The sequence below is a fragment of the Salvelinus fontinalis genome, chromosome 6 (genome assembly GCF_029448725.1).
Source record: "Salvelinus fontinalis isolate EN_2023a chromosome 6, ASM2944872v1, whole genome shotgun sequence".
Taxonomy (NCBI): Eukaryota; Metazoa; Chordata; class Actinopteri; order Salmoniformes; family Salmonidae; genus Salvelinus; species Salvelinus fontinalis.
Genome location: NC_074670.1, coordinates 27,380,467 through 27,399,296, shown reverse-complemented (window position 1 = coordinate 27,399,296; position 18,830 = coordinate 27,380,467). Strand labels below are relative to the sequence as shown.

General features: G+C 44.1%; 1 protein-coding gene across 8 annotated transcripts in view; it reads left to right on the top strand.

The window, feature by feature from the left end:
- LOC129857525 (myocyte-specific enhancer factor 2D homolog) overlaps positions 1-18,830 on the top strand; it is a 70,798-nt gene that overhangs the window by 19,832 nt on the left and 32,136 nt on the right. For all 8 annotated transcript variants that reach the window (XM_055925854.1, XM_055925855.1, XM_055925852.1 and 5 more), the window contains exons 2-3: positions 11,526-11,900; positions 13,775-13,978. In XM_055925854.1, coding sequence (XP_055781829.1) covers positions 11,847-11,900; positions 13,775-13,978 — 258 coding nt within the window. In that variant the 5' untranslated portion in view covers positions 11,526-11,846. The remainder of the gene's footprint in view (positions 1-11,525; positions 11,901-13,774; positions 13,979-18,830) is intronic.

Sequence of the window (18,830 nt, the reverse complement as noted above, 5' to 3'; positions counted from 1 at the left end):
TATTGACATGACTGGCAGCGGGGGCGTGATTCACGAGCCGAGGAGAGCAGATCTCTTTACCGCCCATCCAAAACCTGTCCAACCTCCTCCAATTTCCCACCCCCTTCTAGAAGTGCTGCTCTTGCACTGCAGCTAACCCCTCACCAAAAACCCACCCTACGATTGGTGAACAGAAGGAGGGAGGTGGGATCATATTCCCCTGCCAGTTTTGGCAGCGTGAACACAGGCACAAGCCCAGTCACAAGCCAAACCGCAGACCAAGGTCCAGCCCCCATCCTTCCTTCCTCTCCTCCAAAGAATCCAAGCCCACCACCATACATTTCTCCACCATATCACTCACACAGATTCACCTTCACACTGAATGCTTCAGTAATAAGCCACAATGCACACCCGTCTAACCAAACAAGAGGTCAGTCAACAGGCAGAGTGGAAGTGGACCAGCCGTGCGGAATGGCTGTGCCGGAACATGAGGCAACAGGCTGTAAATATCCCACAGCTGGTGCTGGGACTACAGCCCAAGGTTGGGGTGAAAGCACAGAGTCCCACTGGGTAGGATGAGAGAGAGATCAGTAGCCCAGTTACTGCCTGTGTTTGTGGATATGTCTGCCCCAATGAATGGCTAACTAATCAGACTCCTGTCCCTCTGTTCAGGTGGCCTCCGTGCCTCAGGTGTGGATTGCAATGATTATACGCAAAACCGTGGTGGCACTCTGGTTTGATTGAATTCTATTAAATTCCGAGTAGCAATTTAATTTGCATGGAGCAGCCAGACTGTCATCCATCATCTAATATTTTATCGTTCATACAGTCAGAAGGGATTCTACCTTTACCCTCGCTCGGGTGACCATGGTGATACTGAATATAAGTATTGATTTGCCTGGACCACAAATTGAGAGAGATCTGTCTTGTTGATAGCCTCCACAGAGCCCGTTGCCCCATGCAGCCAGAGAGGGAGATTTTGCCTGCTCTGAAAGAAACCTGAGCTGTAGGTGACTCTCCTGATATTGGCGATGTCTGCCAACAAGGCAACGTAAGCATATACACAGCAAAGCTTGTAACTGCTCTCAATAAACAGATCTGTTTACATAAAACAATACAAAACCCGCTGCCAATGAGAGGTAACTTAATTTTAAAGGTTAGTTTTCTCCTGTTTTGGGTGTAAGTAACAGTTTCCTAACTATAGTGTAGCTGTGTTTGTTATGAGCAGACTGTGGTCAGTCCTGGCAGGCTCTGGTGCTGAGTGGGTAAGGTGATGGATTTCTCAGCAGTGCTGTTGGCCTGACTCCAGCAGCCCACACCACTGACTGTTATCTCTGTGCCCCAGGGTGCTCTGATCCAACTTACAAAGAGATGGACGTGTGTGTGTGTGTGTGTATATATGCATACACAATTGATAGCTTGACACATGTATAGCCGACTACACTGACAGGCTGACACACAGTCACACATACATGTATATATGCATTAACAGAAGGACATACACACATGCACAAAACCTCTCCAACACAAATCTCTCTGCCCATATGCCCTGCTGCTGTGGCATGCAATTGTAGTTTGTGCTATACGTCATAACTCAGTCGTGACCCCTGTGCCTATGGCACCTGTGTAGGCTATGACACATGCAGCAGAATGAATAAGGTGGTGGCAACTCTGTGCGACACTGTGGCTCCTACTGTGTTGCACCACCTTTTAGCCAATAGCTCTGCTCCCTCAGGCATGAACAGGAGGTGGTCCTCTGAAATGGTTGAAAGAACAGCAACAGATTTTCTGAACTTACACACAAATGATGCACCATTTTGGGCCTCCCGGGTGGCGCAGTGGTCTAGGGCACTGCATCGCAGTGCTAGCTGCGCCACCAGAGTCTCTGGGTTCGCGCCCAGGCTCTGTCGCAGCCGGCCGCGACCGTGAGGTCCGTGGGGCGACGCACAATTGGCATAGCGTCGTCCGGGTTAGGGAGGGTTTGACCGGTAGGGATATCCTTGTCTCATCGCGCTCCAGCGACTCCTGTGGTGGGCCGGGCGCAGTGCGCGCTAACCAAGGGGGCCAGGTACACTGTGTTTCCTCCGACACATTGGTGCGGCTGGCTTCCGGGTTGGAGGACCGCTGTGTTAAGAAGCAGTGCGGCTTGGTTGGGTTGTGCTTCGGAGGACGCATGGCTTTCGACCATCGTCTCTCCCGAGCCCGTACGGGAGTTGTAGCGATGAGACAAGATATTAATTACTAGCGATTGGATACCACGAAAATTGGGGAGAAAAGATGATGCCCCATTTTTTATCTTATTTGATGGATTATTCTGTCGTGAGTGCCTTACGGTTCTGACCTTACATGCAAAGATCAAAGATCTTGCCCATGTAGTGTAGCTGTTGATATTTTAGTGTGCAGTATACTATCTTCAACAATACAGATACAAATTGCTTATATTTTAGGGGGTTACTCAGGGCTCAATGCAAGGACCACTGCAGAATAGCTTTTATCGGTGTTAATCTGTTCCTTGTCTTAAGTATCTCACACACTCTCCCTAGTTCAGTCAGTCAGTAGACACTCTCCAGGCCCTCTGCCTTCAATGTGAGAGGGGAGATTCTACCTGACATCAGACATGGGAGGCTGATTCCCGCTGCATGAAAGGTAAAAGGTCGAGGCTTGAACACCCGGGCAGATAAAGCAGCCTTTTCATGTGTGACCGGCCCGCAGCCCAAAACAAATCCCACTGAACGCTGCCTTTGAACTGTAGACCAGTGTTCCTATGGCAGGAGTAGTGCTCTGCTCCCTCACTAGTCCACTACTATTTGAGTGTATAACATAAAACTCAAGTGTTTTCTGTTTTAGTTTGAGTATTTTCAGTATAAACCTGTCTCTTCTACAGTCTTTGGCAAATATAACACCCCCCTCCAGAGTTGCTCCTGTTTGCTAGTATATAATGGGCATTTCTATCAAAAAGGACCCATGAGCACACACGTGAAGTTTATAGGAGCATGTCAAATCGAGTGTCAAATGAACGGCAAGAGTCTATAAGTTTTAGAAATTAATGCATATATTTTTTTACCATTTTCCATCCCCAAAAATTGGAATAAGCAAAGGCTTTCATTTCTGGTCCAACAGATGGAAAAAAGGGATCTTGGACAACATTGACCAGAAAAATGATTGAAATGTATTAGACGTACATCAAAACTTAATAATATTGAAGTAAAGACCTTTGCCAACTAATATCAACAATTTCAGTGCCTTCAAAGTATTCACACCCCTTGACTTTTTCCAAATTTTGTTGTGTTACAGCCTGCATTTTAAATTGATTATTCAGATTGTGTGTCACTGGCCTTCACACAATACCCCATAATGTCAAAGTAGAATTATGTTTTTAGAAATGTTTAACCCCTTTGTTATAGCAAGCCTAAACAAGTTCAGAAGTCAAAATTTGCTGAACAAGTCTCATAATAAGTTGCATGGACTCGCACTGCGTGCAATAATAGTGTTTTAAGATGATTTTTAATCATGATTTCCCCACACATCCAATTATCTGTAAGGTCCCTCAGTTGAGCAGTGGCTTTCAAACACAGATTCAACCACAAAGACCAGGGAGGTTTTCCAATGCCCCGCAAAGAAGGGCACCTATTGGTAGATGGAAGAAAAAAAAGTAAAGCAGACATTGAATATCCCTTTGTGCATGGTGAAGTTATTCATTACACCTTGGATGGTGTATCAAAGATACAGGTGTCCTCCTAACTCGGTTGCCGGAGAGGAAGGAAACCACTCAGGGATTTCACCATGAGGCAAATGGTGACTTTAAAACAGTTACAGAGTTTAATGGCTGGGGTAGGAGAACTGAGGATGGATCAAAAACATTGTAGGTACTCCACAATACTAACCTAATTGACAGAGTGAAAAAAAGGAAGCCAGTACAGAATAAAAAATATTCCATAACATGCATCCTGTCGGCCACATTTTTTGCCTGCATGGTACCGCTTGCCGTGAAGTAGCAGAGAGAACAGTCTATGACTTGGGTGACTGGAGTCTTTGACAATTTCTTTGGGCCTCTCTCTGACACCTCCTAGTATATAGGTCCTGGATGTCAGGAAGCTTGGCCCCAGTGATGTACTGGGCTGTACGCACTACCCTCTAGTGCCTTACGGTAAGATGCCGAGCAGTTGCCATACCAGGCGGTGATGCAACCGGTCAGGGTGCTCTCGATGGTGCAGCTGTAGAACCTTTTAAGGATCTGGGGACCCATGCCAAATCTTTTCAGTCTCCTGAGGGGGAAAAGGGGTTGTCATGCCCTCTTCACAACTGTCTTGGTGTGTTTGGACCATGATAGTTTGTCGGTGATATGGACACCAAGGAACTTGAAATTTCTCGACCCGCTCCACTTCAGCCCTGTCGATGTGAATGGGGGCCTGTAGTCCTATAGTCCACAATCAGCTCCTTTGTGTTGCTCACATTGAGGGAGAGGTTGTTGTCCTGGCACCACACTGCCAGGTCTCTGACCTCCTCCCTATAGGCTGTCTCATCATTGTCGGTGATCAGGCCTACCATTGTCAGAACTTAATGACGGAGTCGTGCTTAGCCATGCAGCCGTGGGTGAACAGGGAGTACAGGATGGCACTAAGCACGCACCTCTGAGGGGCCCGGTGTTGAGGATCAGCGTGGCAGATGTGTTGTTGCCTACCCTTACCAGCTGGGGGCAGCCCGTCAGGAAGTCCAGGATCCAGTTGCAGAGGGAGGTGTTTAGTTCCAGGGTCCTTAGCTTGGTGATGAGCTTTTTTTTTTAATTTTTTTTTACCTTTATTTAACTAGGCAAGTAAGTTAAGAACAAATTCTTATTTTCAATGACGGCCTAGGAACAGTGGGTTAACTGCCTGTTCAGGGGCAGAACGACAGATTTGTACCTTGTCAGCTCGGGGATTTGAACTTGCAACCTTCCGGTTACTAGTCCAACGCTCTAACCACTAGGCTACGCTGCCGCCCCGTGATGAGCTTAAGGCACTATGGTTTTGAACGCTGAGCTGTAGTCAATGAACAGCATTCTCACATAGGTGTTCCTTTTGTCCAGTGTGGAAAGGGCAGTGTGGCGTGCGATTGAGTCATCTGTGGATCTGTTGGGGCGGTATACGAATTGGAGTGGGTCTGGGGTTTCCGTCATGATGGTGTTGACGTGAGCGATGACCAGCCTTTCAAATCACTTCATGGTTACCAACATGAGTGCTACGGGGCGGTAATCATTTGGGCAGGTAACCTTCGCTTTCTTGGGCACAGGGACTATGGTGGTCTGTTTGAAACATGTAGGTATTAGACTTGGTCAGGGAAAGGTTAAAAATGTCAGTGAAGACACTTGCCAGTTGGTCCGTGCATGCTTTGAGTACACGTCCTGGTAATCTGTCTGGCCCCGTGGCTTTGTGAATGTTGACCTGTTTAAACGTCTTGCTCACGTCGGCTACGGAGAGAGTGATCACACAGTCATCTAGAACAGCTGGTGCTCTCATGCATGCTTCAGTGTTGCTTACCTAAAAGTGAGCATAAAATACATTTAGCTTGTCTGGTAGGCTCGTGTCACTAGGCAGCTCGCGACTGGGTTTTCCTTATTTTAGACAGGTCTAAAGAAGCATGATATGAAAAAAATGTAGTATATTTCAGAAGACAGAATAGCATACTATGAGTTGTCCTTATGTTAGGTCCTGATCTGGCTATGCCAAATGGCTGTGGCCTACACTAGTTTATTTAGCAGACAAGATTTCCTTAGAATTTCATGGCATTATTCTATAGTATGAAGATTACAATTGAACAAAGCTGAATTAAATAGAAAGGATATTTTCTCCAAACAATTTGAGGGAGTGTGCACATGCAGCTATTCTGTGTTGAGTGGTTAACAAAGAAAGAAAGAAATATATATATTCCTATATGCTTAATTTAGAGTATTAATTTAACTTTAGTTGTTCTGCAAACATTGGGCTATATGTTTAGATTTTTAATACATTGTACTGCTGCATGATGCGACTTTAATGATGTGACTCTCCCTTTATGTGGCCATAATGCAGCCTAAAAAATAATCCATGCCTTTTGCGGTCAGTGGTCTTTGTGCCCTTCTCCCTGAGTGCTGCGTGCTCCATGGCGTGATCGGGTCTTTCTCACAGGCTACAAGTGAAGACCGACACATCGGGGACACAACTGTGCACGTCCTTATCCAATTCCGAGGTGAATATTGAAGATATTGGAAGATCTGTCCACATTTACTTTTCGTCAGCAAACAAGATGAGTAGGCTGAACGAACAGCAAAAGCACTAACCTATGTCAATCTACTATTCTTCATTGTGCAAAGGTTGACCTATTCTGTGCGAGAAATAAATATTCCAGACAGTTGTGGGATGCGATAGATCCCAAATTAATACAACCACTAGCATCCCCAAACTTTTTTTACGCAATGTGGCTGACGCAACAGATCAGAACGTTTAGCTTAAAATGTTGATAAACTATTAGGCTATTTCTTCACATTATAAGTACAGCAATGCGCACATGGTAGTAGGCTAAAAGCGCATATGTTCCATTAGAGGAAAACACCATTATCAAAAGTGACCACAAATGCAATTTATGCATGTAATGCTTTTATTATAAAGGTGAGTTTTTTTATGGTGAAAATTATCCTCCCCAAATTTGAAACTCACATGCTGCTTATTGTATGCCAGTTAAGCTCTACACCCTTTGTGAAACAAACCTTATTAAAACATATAGGCCTATTGGCTAGGCTACATGAGGTGTGCGAATAGGATTTGAAAATGTTGCAAAAAAAAAGGTATCGTTACTTTTTCTCGGCATCATTCACAAGTGTTAATATATAATTCACAAGTGATAAGCTAATATTGTGAACCATCAGACTATTCTTGGTTTAATCTCATCTTTACATATACTAAATAATATATGTGTGAAATTTGTTTTGATTTAGAATGGACTATTATCATGCACCTGTATTGAAACAGAGGCAGTGGGAAAAAATACATGTCATCTATGCTCTTAAATAGCGAATGGGGGGGTGCTTTTCCCCATGGTTTATTTTCATGCCAGACTATAATCCTGTTGTAGATATAAGCAATGTGCTTAATATTAAGGAAGTTGAGAAATAAAAATAGTAGGCCTAGCCTATAGAAAGCTGATCCTCGTCTTTTTAGTAGAGGCCATCATTGATGACAGTGTGATTAGTGGACCAATAGAGTGCTGAGTAACAGGCAGTTAGTAAGTTTGGTAGGCTACTAATGACCATCAGCAGCATCAGAGCTTGGAGAAACCTAATTACCATGACTAAACGGTCACATGGAATTTGGCTGCCTTCATGACTCGTGACCGCCGGTGTGGCGGTAACATGGTCACCGCAACAGCCCTACTTGTTCCTTGAAATTCCATTACCAAAAACCCTCGTATCTTGAAGATATTTTCTTATTTATCTCCCTCATGAGGAGGGAGGATTATGAAAGTTTACAGAAGTAACAAGTAAAGGAAGACCAACCCAAATAGTTGTAGTGTTTTTACTGATATCAAGTTTGTTAATAATTATTAAGTGATTCAAACTCGTAATTCTGTTACCAAATCATTAACCGAATTACTGAAAAATCTGTAAGGGAATTGCTGCAATTGAATTGGCTACAATGGGAAATTGTAGTAGTCACAAACCACAGTTAGGTCACCTGCTACTGTACTCCCTTCCACTGGCATACTGTTATGTTCAGATCATAACTGTTTTTTTATGTTTCTGTCATCTGGTGGTCAAAGCAATGCTGTAAAAACAGTCTGTACAACCTCTCTCTCCCTCTCTTTCAATTCAATTTCAATTTAAGAGGGTTTATTGGTATGGGAAACATATGTTTACATTGCCAAAGCAAGTGAAATAGATAATTAACAAAAGTGAAATAAACCAAATAAAGATGTACAGTAAATATTACACTCACAAAAGTTTCCAAAAAATAAAGACATTTCAAATGTCATATTATGTGTTATATACAGTGTTGTAATGATGTGCAAATAGTTAAAGTACAAAAGGGAAAATAAATAAACATAAATATTGGTTGTATTTACAATGGTGTTTGTTTTTCACTGGTTGCCCTTTTCCTGTGGCAACAGGTCCCAAATCTTGCTACTGTGATTGCACACTGTGGTATTTCACTCAATAGATATGGGAGTTTATGAACATTTTATGTGTTTTTGATTTTCTTTGTGGGTCTGTGTAATCTGAGGAAAATATGTGTCTCTAATATGGTCATACATTTGGCAGGAGGTTAGGAAGTGCAGCTCAGTTTCCACCTTCAGCGGCCTTTCTCAATAGCAAGACTATGCTCACTGAGTCTGTACATAGTCAAAGATTTCCTTAATTTTGTGTCAGTCACAGTGGTCAGGTTTTCTGCCACTGTCTACTCTGTTTAGGACCAAATAGCATTCTAGTTTGCTCTGATTCTGCGGTAATCGACCTAATTCTGCTATGCATACATTATTTGTTGTTCTACATTATTTGTTGTTCTAACTCTTTATCTAAGAACTCTGTTCCGGGTGCAAATCATCATGTGACAACACCTCATGTTCTTAACACATGTCCAACAAGTGGACAGGATGGAATGACCTTTCATTGCTAAGGTGATATTTGTTGTTCTACACGGAGGATATTTTTGCAGAATTCTGCATGCAGTCTCTCAATTTGGAGTGAGTGGATCCCAGACCTCACAAACATAAAGGGCAATGGGTTCTAGAACTGATTCAAGTATTTTTAGCCAAGATCCTAATTGGTATGTCTAATTTTATGTTCCTTTTGATGGCATAGAAGGCCCTTCTTGCCCCTCTCTCCTCTCTCTCTCGTTAATGTCACCTCTCCCGGCTGTTACTGACACCTACCCTCTTTCCATTTACTGTAACAAGCATCCTCACCCACTGGGCACCGACCAACATCGCACGTCCATGGATGTTGAAATTTGGTCAGTCCGCCCTGACCGGACCAAATTTGAACCAATCATAGAAGTCTGTTTCACAAGTTTGGACAGTACAGTAGTGTAGTGTAGTATAGTATAATTTAATGTACTGTACTGAACATATCTACTTTACTGTGCTCTGCTGTACTGTACTCGGCTACTGTGCTGTACTGTGCTGTCCAAACTTGTGAAACATAGACGCCTATGATTGTTTTAGATTTGGTCTGGTCCGGACCAACCAAATGTGGTCTTGTTTGGGGGTGGTGCTCATTACAATAATACCCAGTGTGTAGAATAATACCAAAATATGCAAAAGAAGGATGTTGCATATTTCTACCTTTTTTTGTGTACCTATTCAGGATACATTACCATGAAGAGAATTATATTCATATCCATAATTATGCATTTCTATAAAGTACAGTTCAGGGAATCATGATGTAATTCCGTTACCTTAATTCTGTTACCAGATGTAAATCCACTTCTGTAGTTCAATAACCAAAATATTTTTTTTCAATCAAACTAAAGGTATCATGTCAAAGCTGACACCCCATTCTTTCTGCAGACATCTTTTAATCTTAATTGGAGCAGATATTTAAGAGTTTTTCTCAAATGTGGCCGCCTAAAAAAACAGAGGGAGATTTTACAGTAATCATGTTACCAAAGGTTGCATCTGCACAGTTCTTCCAGTAAATGTGTTTTTGTGAAATGTTCTGTGTAAATTGTTCAAAGTAGTCCTTGTGCATTGAGTTGTATGCTTTGTTAAACTTTGAAATCAATTGTTTTAGTTTGGCATACATTTTAAAGTGAAAAAGCGTAATTCCAAATGCCCTAACACAACCCCCTCCATATTTTCCATGTGAAACGAGAGCTGAAGCTGCCTCTAGTTTTTTTGTTAGGGCTTTATTTTTAAGAGAACAACTATGACATGCGTAACACTCTTTTCTCAGACCTCCCATTGTCCTTCCTCCAAGCCAAATACGTAGTGCATAATTCATGGAGAAGTCATTGCTATAGTGAAGGCAATTGCATCAACTGAAAGTAAGTGTGTGTGGTATGTGTCCGTGCACACACAGACACACAGAACCCGTTCTATCATGTCATTGTTTTGTTTTTTATGGTAATGGAAGCAGAGCAGGCATTAATCAGGGGGTGGTTTTACTATTCTCTCAGGTAAACAATGTGGGTGATGTAGTGTTGAAACTGCACTCAAGGCTTTCCAGATGCACTCACTCTAATGCAATGTCTCGGCTCCCACTGTCATGCGGGTGTGTTGGAACAGTACACAGTCTGGATGTATATATAGAGAGCTATTTTTAAGGCCGAACCACAAATAGTAGTAGTAGTGGGGCTTAATTAAAATGGTCCATGCCTCTGTTGCCGTTCCCGGGTTGCGGTCTGCTCGTTCATTCATTCATGAATTTATATGCTCACATGTACTCTGTTGTCTCTCATTTGCCCTCTCTCTTTTTGTTATTACAAATTGCTATACATTGCAAAAAAAGTATAATAATAAATCCCTGTTTAGTTAAAGGGGCAATCTGCAGTTGCTACACCCACTTTTGAACTAATTAAATTAATGATATTTACTGAATGATATAGATATATTGATTAATACAATAATATAACTTTAGAAATGCCTCATGAGCTTAGTTCAACTGTTACACCCCATCAGAACCCCAAATATATAAGCTTGTTTTTACTCCAATGTTTGTAAACATTATACATGTAAACTAACACTGTATAGCCTCAACATGGTTAAAACGATCATTTTGATTATTATAGATGGTCGGGCCATAGCTCTTTCTATGAATTTGAGTGGTTACATTTATCCAATCCCATCCCTCAGCTTTTTACTAAAACAGAGATGGGGTGGCGGCTTTGTTATTTTTTCAACTGCGGATTGGACCTTGACTTTTCTGTCTTCAATTAAATATTTTTAAATACACTCCTTTTCCTTATATTAAAGGGACACAGAGTGTTATCTAACATGGAACTGTGCCAAATTACCACAGTTAGATAACAAAACCTAGTGGTAATGATAACATTACTGGTTCAGTGACTGAATCCAAGAGCCTACTTCAAAACGCAACAGAACTCTGAGCACTAGCGTCCCGCCCACTCGTGGCGAGCAGCCTCACTGGGACATAGGGCCGGGCTCTGCCTTCGATTGGGAATCGCATGCAGCGTGTCAGGTCGAGCAGGCAGCGAGTTGCTGCAGGCAACCAACATATCAGTTATGTGTCAGTGATGCCTCTAATAAAGCTGACACAGCACAGTCTCCCCGTGGCCCCCCTGAGGGGCTCCCGCTCTGCAGCGCACCAGGCTCACTTGCCCCCATGGAAACACTAACCCCAAGAGAAGGGTTCCCCCATCCTTCAGTTCCCCCCACTGCTGCGGCTGCTCTTTCGAAGCGTGCTTCTAATTTGTCCGAAAGGAATCCTGACTTAAATGCATCGCTTTGGTTTCTCTGTCGAGTACTGTGGAGGTTAAAAGGCTAAGACAATTGTTGATTCTGAAGGACATTGGCAGGAATGGTACATGAATGATACCTCTCCTGAATCTCATACTGATCCGATGCTCTCTATTTTCCAGGAGTAACACACCTGCAGTAAAGAGGGGAAGAGGATCCTAATTCAGAGGACCAGTGGATGACCTGCCTATTGTACAGACCATGATCTGAAGGCCCCGCCACGTGGCCCCATTCTTTCTTCTTCATTATTTCCTGCAGGGGTAAGAGCTCCTAGACTAGCCGCCTCAGACAGGTGGAGCGGAGGGAGATAGCGAGTGTGTGTACAAGAGAGTGTGACAGCCAAGCGCCTAGTCTGCAACAGTGCCCACCAACCACCTCCACAGGACAGCCGTGCCCTCTGACCCCGCCACGCCCCCTGCCCCTCCCACCGCCAGACCGGAACCATGGGAAGGAAAAAGATCCAAATACAGAGGATTACAGACGAACGGAACAGACAGGTGTGTGTGTGTGTCTGTGGATAATGTTTCTTTGTATGTAGAAACTCTATCATGCATATGACTACACCGGTATGTTTCCAAGACTATGAAAGGTTAAATGATCCATCTATGATGAGTCAACTGGTTAATGGGCTTTGGTTCATTTGAGCTTATTGAGTAATGGATGTGATGCGGCTGCCATCCCCAAAATGTCCCTGGCTGAGTAAAATCTGAGTGTTTTAGACACTAGGTGGCCTGAGGTCCTACAATCATCTTAAGTTTAAATCTTTAAAGGTGCCCTTTTTCATAGAGCAGCACACACAGAGACTCAAAATGCTTCAGGCATTCAAGCATTATGTTCATTCATCAAAAGTTGAGAGAAATAATGGTGAACCATCATCCTGCTAGATGTTGATTACAAGATACTGTCAATAGCACTAATGGATTGGCCCCGTCCCCAAGGCTATAGACTCTGACTGAAATTCAACAGCAGTGAAATACATGATGTGAAAAGAGAGCGTGAGAACCACAAATACTTTACATAGTAATGGATTATTAACTGAACGCCGAATGCTACAGAGACCACGAACACTTCTGAAACATTGCAGGTGCAGAAAGTAGAGCAGCTGGGGAGGTTGTGGTTGTCACTGTGGCTTCCTCCTCTGCTCACCACACAACCACGCTCGTTAGGACACGGCCATGTCTCATGGCGGATGTCTTGTTCTGTCGTTCGTTGCCATTGGTTACTTCCAATTCTATTCTTAATGTCAATTATGTTCAGCTTGTTTATCCTGGCATTCATGTCGAAGGAAGGATCAAGACTAATTATTGTCGAAGACTCGGTGTACCTCACGCCTCCGACAAATCAGAGTATTTCTCTTCGTGATAAACCGTCTTATAATTGGTTATGAGAGTCATTGTAATAGTATTGTTTATCAGCTCTGTGAGCCTGGCTTGCCATTGTCCTCGCTGAACTTTCTTCCCCTTGTTTCTATGTTCTGCTCTGTGTGTGTGTGTGTGTGTGTGTGTGTGTGTGTGTGTGTGTGTGTGTGTGTGTGTGTGTGTGTGTGTGTGTGTGTGCACGCGCAGAGATGATTGTGGGAGTGTGTGTGTGTGTGATGGGGTTTGAGAGAGGGGGTGGTAGGCGGTTGCCCATGGATACGACCCCGATATAATTTGATTTGTGGCAGCGGGAGGCAATGAGTGAGCAAGAACGACGCAGAGAGGAAAAGGAGGGAGAGAAAAGAAAATGAGGGCGAGGAAATGAGAGAGACGGAGACAGTGAGAGAGGGAGACTGCGACCGTGGGGAGGACAAGGAGAGAGCACAAGCTGGCTCCTGCCCCACAGAGAGGCATCAGTGTAACATGGGAGCGCTCAAGCAATTATAGAGGGGAGATGGAGAGAGCGAGCAATTGAAGGTCTCACATGGCAGCTGTAGAATCTGCCTGTGTGGTTCCTTTCCATGCGTCTGCTTCCTCGTGCTCCTCTCTGATCCTGTCTACAGCAAAACAAACAAACTCAAATCCCCCATTGCATGAATGCCTCAAAACCAAGGGAGTGGTATTAAACAGAACCACAACACACTGCAGGGCCTCATCCCTGTTGTCACCTTTAATTAGCTGTCTGTAATGTGTTGTTTGTTCACACATTGTCTGTTCTCTAAGAGACTGTTATTTATTTACTGTTATTCAAATATTCCCTCCCATTTTTATTACGTTTAACCAATTGTTATACAGTACCACAAATTCCTTTTACTTTTGCAGTATCGCTAATGTTATTGTTCTTCCTCTTTCCTTCTATGCCAAATATCCCCCTCCCCCTTCTCCACAACATCCCTTCTCTACCACCTTCTAATATACCCCCCAATATACCCACACCATCCCTCCCTTGACAGGTGACGTTCACCAAGAGGAAGTTTGGCCTGATGAAGAAGGCGTATGAGCTGAGCGTGCTGTGCGACTGTGAGATCGCCCTCATCATCTTCAACCACTCCAACAAGCTGTTCCAGTACGCCAGCACCGACATGGACAAGGTCCTGCTCAAATACACCGAGTACAACGAGCCCCACGAGAGCCGTACCAACGTCGACATCATGGAGGTAATGGAGGAGGGAGAGAGGAGGAGGAGGAGGAGGAGGAGAGGTGTTACTGTGTAGTTCCCCGCAGGAGAGATTGAACCGAGTGGTTGTGTGTTCTGAAGTAGTGGGGGAGAGGTGTTACAATACGACGTTTCAGTACAGTGCCATGGAGGAGAGACGGTAATGAAACGGCTCGCTGTGTTTTTAATTTTGTTTTTACAACCGTGGTTGTAATTTGGTCGCCGTATGGTCATTAATATGCTAGTATTGAAGGTCGTTTAGATTTGATAACACTTTATTTCAGGGTTTGCCTATAAACTGATGATTATTTTATTTTGTTGGTAAATTAAGTAGGCAATATGTCTAGGGTGTTCATGATTTTATGTTTGATAACAGGCCCATGTGACCTGGTGTTATGTTTTCTTGATATCAAGAGCCGTTTTATTTTTGACTACCACCACTCTGGTCTGGATGAGCACTTTCCATCCAAAGCCATCAGCTCCCTCAGGTCTTTATTTATGTAGCAGGAGAAAGGGATGGTTTTTCTCTTTCTCTTTTCTTTTTTAGTGTTCGAGTATTCAAGATCCCTTTTTTTTTGTTTCTTGTGCTTTTCTCTGTTGAACCGTTGGTTGAATCCAGAGTTGTTTGGATGTTGTGTTTGTCATAGCCAGAGTAGATGAATACAAACACAAGCTATAAGCCTTCATCATTAATTCCTCTTAAAGCAAATGTCTAGTGAGAGGGCAGCTACAGTAACTTCCATGACATTACCTTCAGAGAGCGAAGGAGACGGATCAAGAGAGATAGAGAGACGGTGAGGGCAGTTAGCCTTGCATGGCCGCCCCTAGCTAGCATGGGCTGGCTCTAGAAGGCCATGCATGTACACCAGTGTGCTGTGGCCAGATTACAGGCTTGTGTGGGGCCTGTTCCAGTATCCATCCATCCATCCAGGCCTGGCCGGCTGCCTGGTGCCTGGGATCATGGAGGGAGGGCAGAGGTAGGGACAGCTGGACCTGCTGTCACCACCCCCTTGCCTTGGCCGGGGCTCCAAGGCCACTCCAACAAAAAGCCTCCGGTCTCCCTGGAACCACACTGTCACAAAATGGAGGGCTGCATGAAGGAGGAGGAGCGTAGAGATTAGTTTCTAGATGGGGAATGTGAATGAGGTTACATTGAGCGCTCATTCGCTCAAGTGATATCTTTTTTTCACCAACATGTGCGGTATAATCTATCTGCCTTGACCCTTTCATACACAAAGGTTTCCTCATGGATTCAAAACAAATGGGCAGATACATTTTAACTGGCTATTTAAATATTAACTTACCACTTATAATTCATATGCAGTGAAGCCTTTTCGCTCTATGAAGACCATGTCACTGGATCATGAAGTACTTGGTACAGCCATTGCAGCTGTCCATTACCACGTGGAATAACTGAGATGGCATTCAGAGTGTTAGTCTCTCTCGCTCTCTGTCTCTCTCGCTCTCTGTCTCTCTCGCTCTCTGTCTGTGTCTCTGTCTGTCTGTCTGTCTGTGTCTGTCTGTCTGTCTGTCTCTCTGTCTGTCTGTCTGTCTGTCTGTCTGTCTGTCTGTCTGTCTCTCTCTCTGTCTCTCTGTCTGTCTCTATGGATCGCAGAGGTCAGGGCTTTCAGTGGGAGAGCTACATGGAGCTCCAGTTGCAGATGGCTCTTAAGTGTGTGTGCCTGTGTGCTGTGGCAGGGCTTTGGGCCGCTCCGGGCCACATTAGCTTAAGCTCCACTGACTGTGTGTGTGTGTGCGCCTCCTAATGTGTGTATGTCTGCCTGTATTTGTGTTGTAAGCCTTCATGTTTGTGTGCATGCGCCCACTCTGCAGTGGCCCGTGAGAATGCCTCATACAATATTCAGGCCAGATGAGAGCCTCAGCGCGGGAGTGTGTCACTGCCTGAATCCATATGAGGGTTCCCCCATGCATCTCCATCTCCTTCAGAAAGCCTCAGGCCCAGAGGCAAACCACTGTTCTACTGCCATTCCTCAGACCGAGAGGCTGCTCCTAGCTTGTTTAGTTTGATCTGTACTGTGTAGCGAGGGAGATGGGCAGAGTTTAGATGAATCGTTTGGCACGGGTGAGCGGGAAAAGAGGAGGAGAAAGACAGAGGGAGAAAGAGGAGAGGGGTTGAGCGGATAGGCACAAAATGTGTCCATTTGCCGCTCTGCCTCCCCGGGTACCTCCAAGCAAGTGCTTTGGTGTATGAATTATGGAGTTTGATGCAGTCACGCACACACACTTAGTCATACGTTATGCTTACTATGTACCCTACGCGCGCACACACACATACACACAGAGTACATGAATATACATACACATAAATATACAGACCCAATGCTCAAAGGCACTTATACTAATAACACTGACATGTGTATACATACAGTACCAGTCAAAGGTTTGGACACACCTACTCATTCCAGGGTTTTTCTTTATTTTTACTATTTTATACATTGTAGAGAAATAGTGAAGACATCAAAACTATGAAAAATACATATGGAATCATGTAGTAACCAAAAAAGTGTTTAACAAATCAAAATATATTTTAGATTTTAGATTCTTCAAAGTAGCCACCCTTTGCCTTGATGACGGCTTTGCACACTCTTTGCATTCTCTCAATCAGCTTCATGAGGTAGTCACCTGGAATGCATTTCAGTTAACAGGTGTGCCATGTTAAAAGGTAATTTGTGGAATTTCTTTCCTTTTTAATGTGTTTGAGCCAATCAGTTGTTGTGACAAGGTAGGGGTGGTATACAGAAGATAGCCCTATTTGGTAAAAGACCAAGTCCATATTATGGCAAGAACAGCTCACATAAGCAAAGAGAAATGACAGTCCATCATTACTTTAAGACATGAGGGTCAGTCAATCCAGAAAATTTCAAGAACTTTGAATGTTTCTTCAAGTGCAGTCGCAAAAACTATGAAGAAACTGTGAAGAAACTGGCTCACATGAGGACCGCCAGAGGGAAGGAAGACCCAGAGTTACCTCTGCAGCAGAGGACGTTCATTAGCATTACCAGCCTCAGAAATCGGCAATTAACTGCACCTTAGATTGCAGCCCAAATAAATGCTTCACAGAGTTCAAGTAACAGACACATCTCAACATCAGCTGTTCAGAGGAGACTGTGTAAATCAGGCCTTCATGGTCAAATTTCTGCAAAGAAACCACTACTAAAGGACACCAATAAGAAGAAGAGACTTGCTTGGGACAAGAAACACGAGCAATGGACATTAGACCGGTGGAAATCTGTCCTTTGGTCTGATGAGTCCAAATTGGAGATTTTTGGTTCCAACCGCTGAGAGACGCAGAGTAGATGAACGGATGATCGCCGCATGTGTGGTTCCCACCGTGAAGCATGGATGAGGAGGTGTGATGGTGTGGGGGTGCTTTGCTGGTGACACTGTTGGTGATTTATTCAGAATTCAAGCCACACTTAAACAGCATGGCTACCACAGCATTCTTCAGCGATACGCCATCCCATCTGGTTTGCGCTTAGTGGGACTATCATTGGTTTTTCAACAGGACAATGACCCAAAACACAACTCCAGGCTGTGTAAGGGCTATTTGACCAAGAAGGAGAGTGATTGAGTGCTGCATCAGATGACCTGGCCTCCACAATCACCCGACCTCAACCCAATTGAGATGGTTTGGGGACCTCCGAGTGAAGGAAAAGCAGCCAACAAGTGCTCAGCATATGTGGGAACTCCTTCAAGACTGTTGGACAAGCATTCCAGGTGAAGCTGGTTGAGAGAATGCAAAGCGTGTGCAAAGCTATCATCAAGGCAAAGGGTGGCTGCTTTGAATAATCTCAAATATATTTAGATTTGTTTTAAAAAATTGGGTTACTACATGATTCCATATGTGTTATTTCATATTTTTGATGTCTTCACTATTATTCTACAATGTAGAAAATAGTAAAAATAAAGAAAAAAACTAACGAGTAGGTGTGTCCAAACGAATGGTACTGTACGTACACACACACACTCACACTCAATATTCTTCACACAGTTGGGCATTCCTTCACTCTAGTACACAGCTGGGAGGTGATGCATATGTACACACACGACTTCTCTCTGTGCTGCACGTGTTGTGTGTGTGTGTGTAGTGTGTGTGTGTGTGGGCAGCCTGCCTCTTCTGCCAGAACGTGTTAATCCGCTTGACTGCAGATCCCAATCAGGGACGAGGGAAGGCAAAACGAGGGAGAATGAGCTCTGAAGGAGGAGGGAGATGAATAGCCATGGAGAGGAAAGAGGAAGAAGAGGGAATGCCTTTTTTCTTAAACACCTCAAAGAGGAAGATCTTACCACAGCATGGCTTAAAGACTTTGTCACTTCTCCGATTCAAGGTCACGGTGAGAGGAGCTCCTCACGACACGCGCCACAAAACAGCACTTGACAAGATTCCCCCTAAGTAATTGATTCCAATTAGAACATATAATTGCCCATCACTTTCCAATATGGAGGCTCACCACCAAAAGGGGTTCTGGGTAGAGGCCAGGGCCCTTCGGGAACTGTCCTATCACAACGCTGATGGTTCCCTATAGGGCCTCCCTCTGTTGCCCTGGTGATGCTCCCTACCTCGGGACTAATCCCATTTTGCCATGTCAACCAAATTCCTGGGACGTCCCCTAAGACCTGTCGTATCCCAATATCCTAATCAGGGCAGGACAGGGTCAATGGGGGCTTCTCCTTATCACGTGGCCTCCAAAGGTCACATGACGCACCATGATCGCCATGGAGACGGTAATAGGTTTAATGATGATGCACCAGGGTGTGATGGTAAATGGCATCAAATCAGATTCAGTTTTTTGTGTTTGTTAAACAGGCACTTAGTCTGCATCATGTTTGTT